The sequence below is a fragment of the Carassius gibelio genome, chromosome A13, assembly GCF_023724105.1.
Source record: "Carassius gibelio isolate Cgi1373 ecotype wild population from Czech Republic chromosome A13, carGib1.2-hapl.c, whole genome shotgun sequence".
Taxonomy (NCBI): domain Eukaryota; kingdom Metazoa; phylum Chordata; class Actinopteri; order Cypriniformes; family Cyprinidae; genus Carassius; species Carassius gibelio.
The window spans coordinates 6,623,036-6,640,448 of NC_068383.1; the positions used below are offsets into that span (position 1 = coordinate 6,623,036).

Consider the following 17,413-nt stretch of genomic DNA (forward strand, 5'->3'; position numbering starts at 1 on the left):
AGTAAAAAAATTGTAAAATACTAATACAATTTAAAGGGATAGTTCACCCAAAAATTTAAATTAGATGTTTATCTGCTACCCCCAGGGCATCCAAGATGTAGGTGACTTTGTTTCTTCAGTAGAACACAAACTCAAACGGTTGCAGTCTGTCAGTTATATAATGCAAGTGGATAGGTAGGAATCATGACTTTGACAGTAAAAAAAAAAACAAACATATACAGACAAAACCAAATTAAACCCTGCGGCTCGTGATTATACATTGATGTGTAAAGACCCAAAACGATCGGTTGGTGCAAGAAACTGAACAGTATTTATACAGTTTTTTACCTCTGCTTTTCACCGTAATGTCAGAACTGTCCGGATCGCTTCCTCAACAGACGGCACCTGACTTGTCTTCTTCTTATTGCTTTACGGCAGATCACAGACTTATAAATGCATAACCGCCACTTATCTCTCAAATGGACCATTGACACTCTATCTACAACCTCAATTAGGAAAATGGTTAAATGATTTACACAAATGGTTAGTTTCTCAAGGGTTAACAGTGGTTACGGATGTAATTAATTGTCAATTTTGCATTACATTTTCCAAGTTACTCATTTTATTAACAAGTCACTCATTTTGAGACAAACGCTTATAAGTTTGTCTCAATTTATGCGTTTTATGCGTATACATATATATTGTAGAATGTGTACATAATGTGTATAGTGTATAATAATGTGTAATGATAACTTTATGCATGTACATATTGCATATAATGTGCAGTGCTAACTGTATGTCAAATAGTACACTGTGTGTACTGACTATATGTATGTGCATATTGCACATTTTCATCTTTTGAAGTCTGAATGGTTATATGTAAATTGTTTCTGCACTTTCTGGAGCATGCTTCCAAGAGTTTCAATCACCAAGGCACGTGCTGTGACAATAAAAGTGACTTGACTTGAAATGCATTTGAAACAAGTTTATTTTACCTAAATTTAAAGCAATACTGAAATATTTCATTTAAAATATAATATACAAATATGTCCAACATCACTTTTAAATAAAATACAGAGTAAAAAGAGACTCAAAGGAGAGGAAAAGGAACAAAAGATGATATTGTGCGGTTTTCTGCCATTTTAATTACATTTGGGGAATCTGGTCAAGCAAATACCCCTTTAAGGCTTACTTGATTTGCATAAACATGACTCTTCCTTAGAAAAAAACGAGTACAATGCAACATCTCAAAAATACTGACAGATATTTTCTGCTGTTTTATGACCCAGTGTTCTGTCTTAAATGTTGTCGGGTATATTCCCACACCAGCAGGGCGGCGCTCACGTGCACGTTGAGGGAGCGGGTGATGCCGTGCTGAGGAATCTCCACGCACACATCCACCAGCTGCAGCAGGTTTGCAGGAATGCCTTCTCTTTCATTACTGTACAGACACAGACACAAACACCAGAGTCATGCATCAGGCTAATTTAATTATGCTTTCTGCTACCAAGAAGAGCACAGCAGTCTCTGCTTATTTGGCCATGAAATGACTGAATGTGCAGTTTCGGTTCCTGTATTTGCTTCAAAGGAAATATGGAACACGTGTAATAACTTCAGACCAACAACCGTTTGAAGTACAAACATGAACCTTGGTTTTTAGGCAAAATTTAGAATACAACTCTGTAAACAAGATGAGAGGAGATATTTTCCTGGACGAGAAAGACATACATTTTCCATTTTAACCTGTAAATCTACCAAAAGTTAAACTTTAAAAATTACTATAGCATATATTTGAATAAAATAATAAAAAACACTTCCTTAAAGAAAAAGACTGTACATTTTAATATGTATATCTATGTTCATTTTAATAACTTTTAGTTAAGTACACTAGCATATGGATAACCAAATATCTTAAATACAAATAAATAAATAACACTATTATTTTCTTTATGTTTTTCATAAAAAAAAAAAAAAAAAAAATCTATGCATTCTTTAAAAATGCAGAACATGTTACAATTCTTTAAATAATAAATCTGACTTAAACTGCCACTCTCATCCTGGAAGAGAAAGGCTAATATATCTACAAAAAGTTTGTTTTGTTAAGTTTTAGGAGTACACTACATAGCTGACCTAAAAGCTTACATTAAAAGTAAAAGAAACTAAAGTAAAAAATAAAATTGTTTTGATAGTACAGGGTTTTAAAATGTATTCTGTAATAGTGTAGACAATATGAATGTCAGTCATGCTGTTTAGACCTGCTGCTCAGTGTACGGATGCTGATTGAACTAATAAACCAAGCTTTTAAATAATAAGTCTGACTTGAACTGCTGCTCAATAGCTTTGAATCAGAGGGATAATCAGGCATAATAATGCAGTAATTCACACATCTGCTGCGGACAAAACATCAGGTGGCTTTACTGCCTCTAAGACAAGTGATACAGCAAGAGCAATCATGAAAACCAAACACACACACACACAGAGAGACACTTGTCTCAAGACTGAATGATAGTTGATGCTTGTTGTAGGTGTTTACTGTGCATATATGTTGGGTGATTTTGCTGATGAGCGATCGTGCTTGTCTCTTTTTCCAGCAGCATTCAAATCTCACAGAGAGAGACACATCAATTACCCTTATAACATTAAAGGGTTAGTTCATCCAAAAACGAAAATTGTCATATGTACCTAGGATGACTTGAGGGTGAGTAATTTATGGGCTAATTATAAATTTTAACCCTTTAAACTGCACTGTCAGCGGACACCAAGATGCTTCTATTTTCACATCCCTGCACAAAGACTATCCTGGCCTAAACAAGTCATCAAATCAAAGATCACTTGTTTGTGTGCTGCATTCATGTAAAATGATATCAACAAGTAATTTAACAATTAAGGGTCAATTGAATTTTTCAAAATGTATTAAAATATTATTTAAAAATACAAATATTAAGTATTAGCATTTCTAAAAACCTGACATATAAAATCATGTATTTTAAACTGCTTCCTTATCATAGTCTTAATCATAAGGGTCATTGATCTTTAAAAATGTATAAATATCTTTGCATTAGATAACAATATATCAAACCAAAAAGTTACAAATTCAAAATGTGGTTGGCAAACATTACTATAGTTACAGTTAAAAATTATATCAGTAAATCATGTCAGAATTTGTTTTTCTCCCATTATTTTAACAAAATCAAAATAACAGGTTTTTTTTAAAATTAAAGCTATTTTTTATACAAGATTCAGCTCAATTGTACAGACAATTTAATTACAATGATTTTTTTTCAGTGTACTTAGGACGGGCATTTCCTAATATGATTGTAATGTATATTTTTGAGTGTACAGACAGGTGTTGGTTTACCCCAATAGTAGGAGGCTTTTCTCAGGAAACGTGTAATCTCGTAAACTCTGGCTGTTGGATGTTTGCTCCACACCTATTACCCAGTATCCCTCTCTCCTCTTCAGCTGCAGGAAATCTGACAACTCGGCAGGCTTCACCTGGAAAACGAAGGCATAGAACTTGACATTTCTGAAAGGCTTCATTAATCATGACAGATTCAATCAGTGCAATGAATCAGATTCTACGTCTTGCTCCACAGAACCAGGCTTACAGCTTCTGATGCTTCTGTATAGTGTGTGTATTCGGCTGATGTAACGTATGATTATGATGAATAGCATCTCTAGGCTTGTTTAAGCCCACACTCAGAACAACTATGAAAATATGAGTATGTCTCAAAAGGTGCAGTGTGTAATTTCAGCACCACTGGTGACACCAAATGGAATTGCGCTCTGTTTGTTTCAGCAACATGACTCTACCAGTGGTGTCAGTTTATGGGCGGTTTACCAAACAATGTGTAGCATTGAAACTTGTATGTAGAGAGTCACTATTTTTACAATTCTGATTGGTGTCAGATCAGATTTTAAGCAATAGATATATTCACTCTAGGGATTTGAATAGGATTTGATCACACACACACACACACCTCCAGCATCGGCAGCCACAACTCTGAGGACACACTGAGGACCTGGAACTGTTTGTCATTAACATGTCGCAGACTGTCCAGAACCAGAGCTTTGGCTCCGAAAATCTCACATGTCCTGCACAGACCTGGAACAGACACACAAACACTTGTAGTTTAGTGCCATGATGATCTTAACATTAACGTGCACATAATGCATAAAAAAAGGATGCCTTAGATTGATAAAAGCTGACGGTAGAGGCATTTCTATTTCAAATAGACGCTGTTCTTTTCGATTTTCTATTCAGCAAAGTCTCATGGTTTCCACAAAAAAATATTAAGCAGCACAACTGTTTCAGAAGAAATGTTTCTTGTGCAACAAATCATCATATTGGAATGATTTCTGAAGGACACGTGACACTGAAGACTAAAGTAATGATGTTGAAAATTCATCTTTGGCATCACAGGAATAAATTACATGATAATATATATTAAAATTGAAAACAGCCATTTTAAATTGCAGTTTAATTTCACGATGGTATGGTTTTTACTGTATTTTTAAATCAAATACATGCAGCCTTGGTGAGCATAAGAGACTTCTTTCTAAACCACGTATACAAAAAAAAAAAAAGACACATTCACATTTGAGAGTCGTGGCTGACTGTTTAAATATTAAACCCATCAGTTGTTTCTTCTATCAGTCTTATTAAATGCAACCGCGTGCATCAATATTTATTCATGAAATGTGACTGAGATAAAACTGAATGAATGAAAACCATATGCCTATCAAACCAACAATAACCGGTGTGTGCAGAATGTTTGAATGAGATGAATGAGCCTTTTATAATGAGCTTGTGTTAAAACTGCTTTGCTTGGTGACTCAGAGATGACGATTGAGCTGAATGCCTGTTATAGTTACTGTTATAGTTAATGATGACATTCAGGAAAAAAAACAAAGACCAAATTTAATGTAAACAGTTTGAGATGCTGCAATATTTGTCATTTCAAGGAGAATAAAGGCCATCGCAGGATGTGTTCTTCTGTTAAAAATAGGTCGATGGAGCACAATGCAAAAGAACAGAAGTATATTTATAAGTATGTCTGGCACGTGTACACAGAAGGACAGTAAAAAGGCAACTTTAAAAACTGGAATCTTGCGCAAATTTATATTGAAAGGAATAATTACAACAATAATATTAATGTCACTTTAATGTAAAAATTTAAGATGCCAATTTTAATAAAAGTCACTATAATTCACTATAATAATAATTTGTCTATTTATTTGTCTTACCGCCCAGATTGGTGGGCTTGTCAATGAGAGATGCGACCACCAGGAGGTTGCTGGTGAGTTTGCCCAGGCGGGCTGCTCTCTGCTGGGCCATGAGCTCAGGCTCCTGCTCCTGGACACTCAGCTTCCACGGAGTGATTTTCTTCTGAACTTCTGCCCAGCGCTCTTCCTGCTCCAAACCACCTGCCAGACATAAAACTTTTTACAATTTGAATTAACATTTCAAATATCGGAATGCTTTCGCCTTTCTCTTAACAAATTACCTGAAGCCACAACAAACTGAACATGAGAGCTCTATAGTTTATAGAAGTACAGTAGTAACAATTATCGTGTTAAACTATGTGGAGAAAACCAATTTTAATTGCAATAAACAGGCATGTAAATGCCTTAATCACATTATTACTGCTCTAGCCAAAGTGCGCATGTTCTCAGATGCACACAGATGCCACATATTCTTCACATTATGAATGAACTCAGTGACATTATTCTAAAGCAGTCTTGGTTTATGGGGGTGTTATAGGGTCCTAAGCACCCTCAAACGAAGGCAAAAGCTCCCTTAGTTAAGGCTGCAAAAGTAGGATATTTATCGTTTTCATGTTACACCCACATGAAGGGAAAAACAAGCCTTTCCTCCCATGACCGCCAGTTCTTTTTATGAGGTTTGCACTAAGTAGTAATGTAAGACATTGGTATTTAAAAGGCCAAATTCAGACTGTGTTGATGAGGCATATTTTGTACAGCCAAGCGGATGAACCCAGAATATAAACATTAAACGTTTTAGGACGTACCGCTGTTTTTAGTGATTGAAAGATTGCAGCAGGTTCTTTATATGGATTGATAATGGCCAAATATTGCATTTTGTTCACATATCTTGGTTTTATTCTTTTGAGAAGTGATCTAAATATTTTTTCGGATGGGAAGTGATAGAAAATTGACAGGCTTGTGCTGCAGTTCTATGGACGTTTTGCCGGCCAGGTGTTCTAGCCAGTCACATGACTGAAAACTATGAATTGGCGAAACGGATTTGGCAAATGCGATTTGGTGTTTGTGCACAGGAGAGGTTTCTATTTACAACATGCTTTGCAGTGCTGAGCAGTGTAGCCAGTCACAGACCTATCTGTTGATTTCTTGAACGCAATGGCCAATCAGAGGTGTTTAAGTTCAAGAATCCCCTCACTACTCAATATGCCAAAGTTTTGTCAGTGCTGAGTTACGCAAGTTCGCGGATCCTCTCATTATTGAAAATAATGGCATTAATGGTGCACATGTAAACAGTGAGTGTTTTCAGAAGTGTGGTGTGGTTCCAGCTCTCTGCCACCCTCATGTGGTGAGCACCTTTGTCCTGCTGGATCCAGTCACCGGGCTGGAGTTCACAGAGATCTGTCACAGGGTTCTTCAAGGGCAGGGCAGCATCGATCGGGAAGTCAACAAAACATTCAAATTTCCACAGTGGAAGCCACTCATCTTCTGCCAGCTCCGAGAGGAGAGGAAAGCTCTGGAATATTGTCTGGGGAAGCAGAGAATGTGATGCCTCTGGTTCATAACAGCACGGAACAGACCAGATAATACACTCAGGGTGGAAGAAAGTGAGACAGAGAGAAAGAGAGAGAGAGAGATAGTGTGTGAGAAAGCTCTCACCTCAACACTGTAGTCCCTGATTGGGTTAAAAGCACTGAAGAAGAAATGGTCCTGGATTCTAGACCAATTTTTCATCGCATTTCTGTGGGGGAAAAAAATATATTTAAAAATCTCTGATACCTCCAGGTTTCTCATGAGAATCTAAGAGAACCCTGGAAAATCAGTACTACAAGTCACTATAACTCAGGATCACAAGCCTGACATATGCTATAACAGTTTGGTTTATTGGGGGGAAAAATAAAAAAAAAAAACAGTTTTTTTTTAAGTAACAAATTTGATACATCAGGCTTTTATGGCTCATATATTATGAATAAAAAAGTTTTTTTTCCCCCTGTTTTTGAAGGAGCTCTATATTTTTCTATATCAGTGGCACAAACGGAGGAAAAAAAGACAATTTGGTGCAGGTAATCTTACAAAAAAATAAGATGAAATTCTGACATATTAATGTAAATAAATGTAAATCAATTACATCTTAATATAAAAAATGTAAATATAAAATATAAAAATGTTTTTATTACATAAATTACTCCTAATAATATTTGTAAGATTATGATCAAATCAATGCCATGTTTACTTTATAAAAAGCTGTGAAAATTTCACATCAAAAAGACATGTGAACGATGACCTGAAGGGGGACATTTTTAGAATTCTACTACCTTTTACTTGCGAAGGAAGTAAAACAAAAAAAATCTAGGGTTTATAGGGTTGAAGAGTGAATCTTTTCTCACCCAGTGTTCTGCATAGCTTCAGCCTGCTGTAAACAGGCCTGAACCACTGTGGTCAGTCCGCCCAGGTGTTCCTCCGGGAGGACACGGGCGTCCTCCAGTTCCCACACCCTTTTAAGGGCGAGCAGGGCGTACAGACGGATGCTGAAATTATGACTGAAACACCACTGCAGGCTCACCTCCACAGCTCTACGCCACTGCACCTCCTGAGAAAGACACCAGCAATACAGTTAACCTTTTCAAATGTTCACACTGGCCTCACAGGAAGAAGAAATCAGATTCAAATGATGGAACTGCACCTTATCTTGCAGTTTTGGGAGTTGGACATTCAGGTGCACAAGGACAGAGAGAAAAGTGCATATGCTTGTTTTTGTCTTCTCGTGATCCTGCGAAACAAATAACTGCACGGTTTACAAGAAAATGACAGACGTATCTAGATAATTAAAAGACGTTCAAAAAAAACTTCTCCTGTCCTAGTTTAATCTAGCTATTTTTCCTACTCTTCTGAATGCCACTAATAGTGAGTAATAATCGTGAAACATTCAGGAGTGGATTTGATCTTTATGTATGCTGCATCTGTTTGTAGATTCAAGTTTGTGTGCTGATGAGTTCAGACTCACCTGACTGAAGCAGTTCCACAGGTTCTGGATGTGTGATGGGTTCTGGTGGAGGACCAGGATCAGGGTCCACTCGATCAGGTACTTGACGGACGCTTGGTTACTGCAGAACCCGGCCTCACACACCTGACTCAACACACACTCCGACACAAACTCCTGTGACAGATAACATCAAAATAGACTGCTGAACTTGAAACGGTGTACACAGAATTTGAATATAACAATCATTTTACTAACAGAATTTATTACTTTTTCTACTTTATTACAGCTATATCATAGCTATTTTAACACTTAATAAAATAAATGATTGATTAAACACATTGCATTTTAATCAACAACAATAATGACATTTTAGCAAACAATATTTGTCTGATTAAGAGCCATATGGCTCAAAACATCCCTGTTAGTGAGAACTTGCAATAAATATATTGTGTTGCAACTTCTTCCATTTTGCGAATGGTTTTGTGGTTGAGCAGCATTATTGAACTTGTTGCTGCTGGATGTGCATACTTTTTGTTGAACAGGCAATATTTTGGTCGTATCAAGTAGCAAGATTTTTTTTTAGGTTATTGTAATTCATTTGTATTTCTAATGTTCTATTGCAACTGGTGAAAAAATTACTTTAGCAGTTCAAACATAACCTCTATAAAATATTCCTATTCGTATTAATTATTATTTGTAATAATTGTAATAATTATTGTCTTACAATGCAGGCTTGTTACACATCCATCAAATTCAAATTAGTAATATTTAGAGGAAAGGAGTACTACTGTAAATCTCTATAGGGGGGAATCACATTGTGTTTAATTAAAAGCATAATTCAGAAGCAACATAGTGATTTAATAACAGCAGAATTGCTACTGGCCAAAAAGCTTGAAATCAAAGCATCTCTAGGACAAAGTGGATTAATATGCATGCGTGTGGTGTGTTGGTGTAGAGATCTAACCGGTCTGAGTTTATGCAGTAACAGCAGCAGCGTCTGCCACACGCGGTTCTTCACTCGGTGCTGGATGGAGTTGCTATAGTAACGTACTTTGGATTTCGAAATCTCGGCATCCTGAGGGAAAGAACAGAGACAAAGGAGTGAACTTTAATCAAAAAACACATGCAATAACCATGAGATGGGCCTTTCAAAACACAATCAAACACACACTTATTGTTTCCAGGAAGTGCTGTATTTAAGAATTAAATGTCCAATTTCCAATAAGAGCCGCAGTTATGAATTGAACACGAACCTTTCTCAGTAGTCGCTGCACGAGCTCTTCCATCAGACGCTGGTGGAGCTGATCAGATGGATTCAAGCGGCAGAGGAAAGCCAGAACACACACTCGAGGAAACTGATCATCCCTGTTATCACTGGAAATGAGATTCAGAATAATAGATGTAAATCAGCGCCAAAGTATGTGAGCAAAAGAATAGATTTTGATTCAAGCAGTTATGCACCACATTTGTAAAAGTCCACAGTTAATTGTGTCAGCTCCTAAAATGTGCATCATTCATTTCAGCTGTATTCAGCCTTTTAGATGCATTACAAACAGTCAGTGTTGTGGTTTACCTGTTGACAGCTGTGTTCGCTGCACAACTGTCACCAAGTTGCTCAACATAACTTTGAACCTCCTGAACGAGCCTGAAAGCAAAAGAGAAAATGTTTTATTTTTATAATTTCAAGTATAGTTCCAAATAGGTTTTGACCATATCACATGTCCAGATCACTTTGCCAAATGATTTCAGTTATTTCAAATGTCCTAACAGCCTAAAACAGCAATATAACCAAAGCCCATAACAACACTGGCCAAGCAAATAAATAATACAGTAAACAATAGGATAAAAACGACAAATTATTTCCATGTTTTTGTTACAAAATAATCTCTCTTTCTCCTACTCTCCCTTACAAATGCACACACATATAGTACAGACACACAGGAAAACATCTATGCACAGAAACAGGTTGTTAGTACTGCTCTGATGAGTTTAGCAGTAAAATAGTTTAGCAACTTTAAAGCAACTTGTCATTTTTTACTAGCGAGGCTGTTTTTGAAGTAGATGAACTTACAGTTTCTTTATTAGTAGGAACGCTGCTGCTAAACACTGTTGAGAGAGATTTTTTCATGTGTTGTTTTTACTGTGCACTCACCTTTGGTCTCTTCTGAACACTGGGCCGTACACACAGGCCTCGGTCAGGATGTCTAGGTGTAACAGAGACGAACTGAACACAGGGTCTGCCTGGAGACCCTCTGCTGCCCCACAGGGAAGCCATGTCTCACAGCAATGCTGGATCAGAACATTAAACACTCCTGATCGGACTTGTGCCAACTCCATGAGCTCAGTCAGAATCTGCCAAAAACCAGAACGCTTTTATTATATAAACTAGCTACATGATGCTGTTTTCTGGATTACAAATGGCACATTTTCCTGACCTGTTGTATGCAGGCTGTGATTCTGGGATTCTGTTCCTCTGTGAGCTGCAGAAGGCCCCGGTGAAAAGCTAAGCGCACGAATCCCTGCAGCGTGGACCAGAAATCATGAGGGTTTGTGCTCAGAGCCTGAACTGCCTTCCACGATGCACATATGGCCTCAATGCACAGAGATTCATCACACTGCACCACCTGGTGGAGAAAACAGACCCAGCAACTAAACACCAGTATGAACTCACATCATCACATGATCAAAAATAAACTAATTATGTATAAATGAAATTTGATAATATAATAATATGTTACTGAAAATTGTTTGGCACAAAAAACCTAGACTAAAATTATCCACGGACTTCAAGCTAAATAACACCTAGAAGAGAGTAGAACATATTTTTAATACTTTTAAATATGAAATGCTAATAAAACAAAGCTAATAAGATCCTAACTTAAAGGAGATGCAACTGCGGCCCACCTGTGGTACGACGGATGCCATGAAGTCCAGCACCGGCAGAACCAGATGACCAGGCAGTAATGCTAGAGCATCCACAGCAGCCCTCAGGACCACAGACGCCACAGGACCCCCAGGGGTCCCAGCAGACTTCTGCAGAAAACTCAGACACGTCCACTGATCTCGAATAAACTGGGCCACGATTCGCCCCCAGTCTTTCAGGACGCCACTGTCCACCGGATCACTGTTAGAAACACACATAACTCATAAATGAAGAAGTGATAATGTTCCAAAAGTAAACTTACTTCGAACTAAATGTATCCTCTATTTTAATTCTAAGATCAACAGCAACCTAAAATGTATAAATATATTTTTAGAGCTTGACCAGACCTGATTGTCACAGTTGTGGGTTTCAGTAATGTACGGTTGAGATGCGGAGATGATGAAGGGTAGAAGTAGTCGCTCAGCGAGTGAAGGGCTCTCATGGCCTCAGAACGGTCGTTCAGGACACCTCGATCAGCCATGTCACACAACAGTGCAAGTGTGGCCATACTGACCACTCTCTGAACCTGCCCTGACACAGATGGATTCTAGAACACACACAGTCGAGATACAAATGGGAATTGTATCAAACATGCAATCATGATGAACAGAGTCTGAGGAGTCTAGACTATGCGCTGCTGCACCTGTTCAGAGGGTTCACCGAGGATCCTCAGGCAGTTTGTGGTGATTTTTGGGATGTAGTTTTGCTGCAGATTTGAGCCGTACCACGACACAGTGGAATAGGTGAGAACCAGCTCCCTTAATACTGAGAGATAAAGACCAGACCTCTCCACATCACATAACTACAGAAAGAGAGAGAAAAGAGATAAATCCCCCGATAATCCAGCCAAACCAAATGGTAGTGGTCGACGGACCAGGTTTCGACCTGGCAGACCATCTTAGTGATGGTAGACCAACCTGGATCAGCAATAACCCAGTTTTAGCCTCCCGGACCTGCTTTTTTTCCAGCAGGATTATATGTGATGCATGAAAACACTCACCTCTCTCAGTTCCCCGCTCAACCTCCTGAGCAGAAACTCCTGCACTGATTCCACCACCGACAGCAAGAGCGTCTTTAGCGTAACAGCCACAACATCCTCTACAAACATCCAGACACACTAGCTTCAATACTTTGGCATGTTAGTCTTATTTTCTCAAACACAACACGCACCATTCTCCTTCTCCGTGTCCGAGCGTCTGCGATGCAGCTGCAGCAGGCGAAGCAGTAACTGCAGACTCTTGTCCGTCTTCTGCAGCACCAGATAGACATTAGTGCTGAGTCTCTGTAAGACGTCCAGAAGGGGCTGGAGAAGCAGTTCTAGACCAGGTTCCTCACTCCTGGTCTGCTGAAGGTCGGCTGTCAGCAGTACAGTCCGCACCAGCAGCTCGGCCTCACTTGGATCAGGTAGACTTCCTGTCTGATCTGAAACTGTGAGATGGTGGAAAATGTTTTGGAGCCATGTTTTATAAATTAGGTAGATGATATTGACCTTAAAATTTAAGAATCAAACGTATGCCAACTGGGGATGTTTCAGTTGCAGATGTCGACAGTTATGTTGTTCCAGAATTAATAGAAAGATGTTAATGTAGCAACATGTCCAATATTGTTCAATTGTTGTGCTGTATTTCACCTGAGCTGGCTGGAACTGTGAGAAAGGTCTTCAGGCGCTGCTGGATGTAGCCGAATATAGAAGCTCCGTCTCTGTTTTGGGTTCCAGCGTGAAGCTCCTCAGAGGAGCCCGGATCGCCATTGGTCAAACGAAAACAGCCTTCGTTAGCCTGGAGCCAATTACACAGCTGTGATGGGAGCAAAGTTAAATGTCTTGTGAACCTTAGTTCTGATTAAATACTTTGGGATTGGGCAAGATTTATAAATTCTGGTTTAGTTCAAAGACTTTGAGTTTACCTCGTTCCAAAGTGCTGTACCCCGACATAGAGACTCGTCAGCTCGAAAATGTAAAAGAAAACCAAATATCTCATCGAGAGACACCGTTGACTGTCAAAAAAAAGAAACCCATTCAGATATCACTTCTGATGGTTAAATGAGCCATTATGACTTAACACAATCATAATAAAAAGAATGAAACCTGTATAATCTTGAATTCCAAACAAAACTTTTAGAAAATGACTATAACCTAATTTTTGATTAGGGCATATTCAAACTGGGTGCATTAAAACTTCTTACATTTCACCCACATAAATAACATCTTCACCAGATGACATATTTTTGCTCAGTTTTCAATCAAATAAAAATAAAATTGAGGTGTATTTTTTTCTCCTTCGTTCTATATTCTCACTCATATCATACAAAATTAACTTATATGATACAAAACACATACGAAAACTTTAGCCTGAATGTTTTTTGTTTTTTTTACTTTTTCCATTAAAGTGCCCCTAATATGGGTGATGAAAGGTTGATTTTTTTGGTTTTGTCCCCAACAACAGGTTGACATGCATGCAATGTAAAAAAAAACCTACTTACATTGTCTTATAATATGCATTTATTTTTTCCTTATTTGCTCAACAACTCCTGTGTATAAAGTTACGGCTTATTCGCTCAACGATTCATTTTCCCAAACTAATGTTTATTGTTGACGTCACCATGAAATGGCTTGGGATTCGTTTTTAAAAATGACTCGTTTCAATGATTCAGAGTCGAATCTTTCTTTTAAGAGACAGTAACTTTATACACGGTGCACTTTCAGATTTAACCCTTTGCAAGATGTTTTCATTCACTTAGAGCTGTGTTACACACTACACAAAAAGTCATGGATTCAAAAATCCATAACAGGGGCACTTTAAAAAGCGAATAATATGACTATTATTTCATATGGCAGGCTTTATACAGGGTTAGGGATTTGAAGTAGAAAAGCTACAGTACCACATCTGTCAGACACAGAGCAGCACGGAGCAGAAAACACTGTGAAGCTCCTCTCAGAAGAACCTGGTGAGTGATCATGGTGCAGCGCAGAACTTCTCTGAACACAAAAACACGAGCAGATGATGTGACTTACAAACTTATCGCAACAAATACATTCTTTTGTCTAGTCGGATCTCATAGATCAGTCTCCGGACATTCTCTCAACCAATTAAATCAGTCAATTACTCAATTCACATCACAGCATGCATTTTAAACAGCACTGAAGAATTCACATGTATGCTGGATCCAACTTGAAAAATTGTTACATTTAGTTTTTTGGTCAAACTGTAATCCATAGGCAGTTTATATCTGTCTGTTTAGATGTAATGATAATGCAAAACAAAATATTCTAAAATCATGTGTGCTTTACAATAGATACAAACAGTAGCACCTCTCCCTTTAATTTGTACTTAACACTCACTACATTTCTCCAATGGCAGGATCACTGGATTCCAGCAGCTAGTAGTTTGTACCTGAATGCATGAAGTCCATCAGATCCTAGTAAAGGACAGGGGGACAGACAGGACAGGGCCTGGGACAGAAAGAGCAGAGGAACCGCGCACCAGTGCCGTGAACCCAACCGCTGAACGAGCTGCAGCAACACCGAACCTGGTCACGACAGCAACATCAACCGCACATTTTAGATCAGCATAAAACATCCTGAAGAAACCTTTTCATGGTCTTATGGACCGAAACATCTCCACAAACAAAAACTGGATCTCTTTACCTCGGTTCTCTTCTGGCAGACTTTTGAAGAAATTCACCATGAACATCTGGAGTTTCACTCCAAGCTCTGGACAATCTCTAATGTTCTGCTGTGGTGCTCTGTGGAAACAAGCATTTTAGGATTCAGAGCAAACAATACAACTTTATCCAGAATGAAATGTAATACCAGACAACAGTTACCTGTGATAGAGAGAACTCTCTGCAAGAACATCCATGAGAGGACCGATTACAAACTGACAACCACAAGAATGTTCATGATTAAGATTTGTATTTATTTATCTCATAATGTGACATATCTCTGGGTTAAACGGAGTATTACGTTACAGTATCTCATAAGGTATAACATCCTATTATCTTCAGATTCATGGATGGATGGATACCTGTGAGAATGCCAATGCAAACGCAGGACGACGCAGTGCTTTCAGTTCTAACAGGTGATTGACTCCCTCCTTCATAACTGCCTTGTTCTCACTGTGAAACATGCGCTGATACACACACAGCAGCCAGGAAGGAGAAAACAGCCCACCTGAGGGTGGAGAGAGTTGGAGAACAAGATTAAGCAAAGAATCAAGGCCAGTCAGCAGAAAACTGTATAATGGCATATGCTGCCAACGAAAGTAATGTGGCCAACCTTGGATGTCAGTCGCCGTTGTCTCAACAAGCATGTCGATCCTGTTGAGTACAGGTCGAATCACGTGAATCTTTATAAAAAATAAAATTAAAAAAAAATCACATATGTATTTCCACTATACATTTTAAATATATAAAATTATGCATTTAGCAAACGCTTTTATCCAAAGTGACTTATAGTGCATTCAAGCTAACAGTTTTTATCTAACGTGTTCCCTGGGAATCAAACCCACAACCTTGCGCTGCTAACGCAATGCTCTCGCTAATAAGGCGAATATACAGATTCATTCATTCAAAATGAATTTTTCTATTCTGAACAAAACTAGTGGGGTTGTGTGAATCATTCTTACCTGGTTTTCCTCTAGAGTCTCTAATACTAGAGCATAATCTTCCCAGAATTCCCTCAGCGACTGCTTTTTTTCTGGAGACCATCTGAACAGGATCTCATCTGCAGGGATCCGAGAGATGCATATGTGAACATTGCTAGAAATCCTAAACCTCTTCCACACCATGCATGTTGTCTTACCCGTGTTAGGTTCCTCGCTAGTAAACACATCTTCTTTCTTGATCTCTGCCAGTGCCACACACCTCGTGAGCAGGTAAAGCGCCCGTTTTCGGGTCACACTGTCCTTGTGGGTCAATCCGGCCTGAATTGCACTAAAAAACATTTGAGATCTTCTAGGGTCCGGCCGGATCGGAGAGGTTTCAGATGAGTAAAGGTAATCGGAGAGAGCAGTGAGACACAACAGAACCCGAGCTGATACTGATTCTGTATGATCTCTCTGATGCCATGACAGTAAATCATCCCATATCTGATGTAGGACTTCGGATTCAGCGTCTTTATCGCAGGACTTGAGTATGGTGAACCAGATCCGGACTATGATTTTTGAGATTATGGAGTCAGAGAGGTCTTTGACACAGCAAAGGGTGCAGGACAAGGTCCTGGAGATGATGTCTCTGTCATATGAGATGCTGGATAACAGCACTGCAGTGACTTCAATGGCAACATCCACGTCAAACCTGCTGGTTTCAGGGTTGCCATCATCTCTCGTCAACAGCACAGGCAGAAGAACGTGACTTACCTTCTCAGGTACATCATGGGTCTGACAGGTACTGACACACGCTGCAAAGAGTCCACAGAGAGCACTGAGCATATCTTTCCCTCCATCATCTGCACTGGAGATCGTTTGCATTAGTGGCATGCACTGGTTCCATAACACTGACTGCACTTTACAAATAAAGCGCTCCTCTTGTGATTTATTGGAAAGCTCCTTGATCAAAACAGTTAGAGCTTCAATCTTCTCTATGTCGGGGCGTGATGTGCTTGGCCAACACAACGTACTGAACAAATCCTCGGGATCGGGATGGTGGGACAAAAGAGTGTTTATCAAAAAATTAGACATTTTCTTATTAACGTTAGCCCTTTTGAGTTAAAAACATCCACAGCTTTAAAATAGCTAAAATCCGGTTCGATAATTTTGCCTGCTAGACACGTGGGAACAGCGTCTACTTCCTGAAATATTACGTGACCGATCGACGCATGCGCTGAGTGATAATGGTTGTTGCCAGCAGGGGGCTCATGGCGACTGTTTATTTATTTATTGGTTGATTGTTTATTTTTTGCTATTTGAATGGGAGGTCCGACTTTTCTTTTGAACATCGATATAGCTGTTCGGATCATTAAAACATCTTTATTTAGTTATCTCCATTTGCATTAATATTGCCTACTTATTATTTAGTTAATTTCGACTGAAAAGGCTTTGCAAGTAAAAAAAAAAAAAAAAAAAAAAAAAAAAAAAAAATTGCACAATCTGTCAGTGACTTCATATTTTATTTATGCAGCTGTATGAATGTGTTTTGCCCCATATTCTCTGCAGCTAGTAACAAAATATTTGAGTTTCTTAATGAGTAATTGGTAGATTAGGATTCCAATGCACCTGCACAGTATTCAAGAAAGGTCTAGGCTAAATGTTGTGTTTGTGGGAGAGAACGAAAAGTTTGCACATTTTGTCTGTAACGTTAAATTCACT

The 17,413-nt window shown here is 38.6% G+C and overlaps 1 protein-coding gene across 1 annotated transcript; it reads right to left on the reverse strand.

The window, feature by feature from the left end:
* Positions 1 to 949: 949 nt before the first annotated feature.
* Positions 950 to 16,946, reverse strand: LOC128025987 (probable methyltransferase TARBP1). The gene is made up of 29 exons (XM_052612636.1): positions 15,910 to 16,946; positions 15,734 to 15,831; positions 15,385 to 15,454; positions 15,134 to 15,279; positions 14,934 to 14,986; positions 14,755 to 14,852; positions 14,501 to 14,636; positions 13,989 to 14,085; positions 13,014 to 13,103; positions 12,739 to 12,904; positions 12,279 to 12,536; positions 12,109 to 12,206; positions 11,752 to 11,910; positions 11,456 to 11,655; positions 11,090 to 11,309; positions 10,621 to 10,809; positions 10,338 to 10,537; positions 9,759 to 9,830; positions 9,439 to 9,559; positions 9,150 to 9,260; positions 8,207 to 8,359; positions 7,886 to 7,972; positions 7,590 to 7,792; positions 6,862 to 6,943; positions 6,559 to 6,730; positions 5,227 to 5,406; positions 3,960 to 4,084; positions 3,338 to 3,474; positions 950 to 1,420 (listed from the first exon to the last, which is right to left on the reverse strand). The coding sequence occupies exons 1-29, from the start codon at positions 16,784 to 16,786 to the stop codon at positions 1,258 to 1,260; spliced, it is 4,761 nt and encodes a 1,586-aa protein (XP_052468596.1). The 5' UTR covers positions 16,787 to 16,946; the 3' UTR covers positions 950 to 1,257.
* Positions 16,947 to 17,413: the final 467 nt, after the last annotated feature.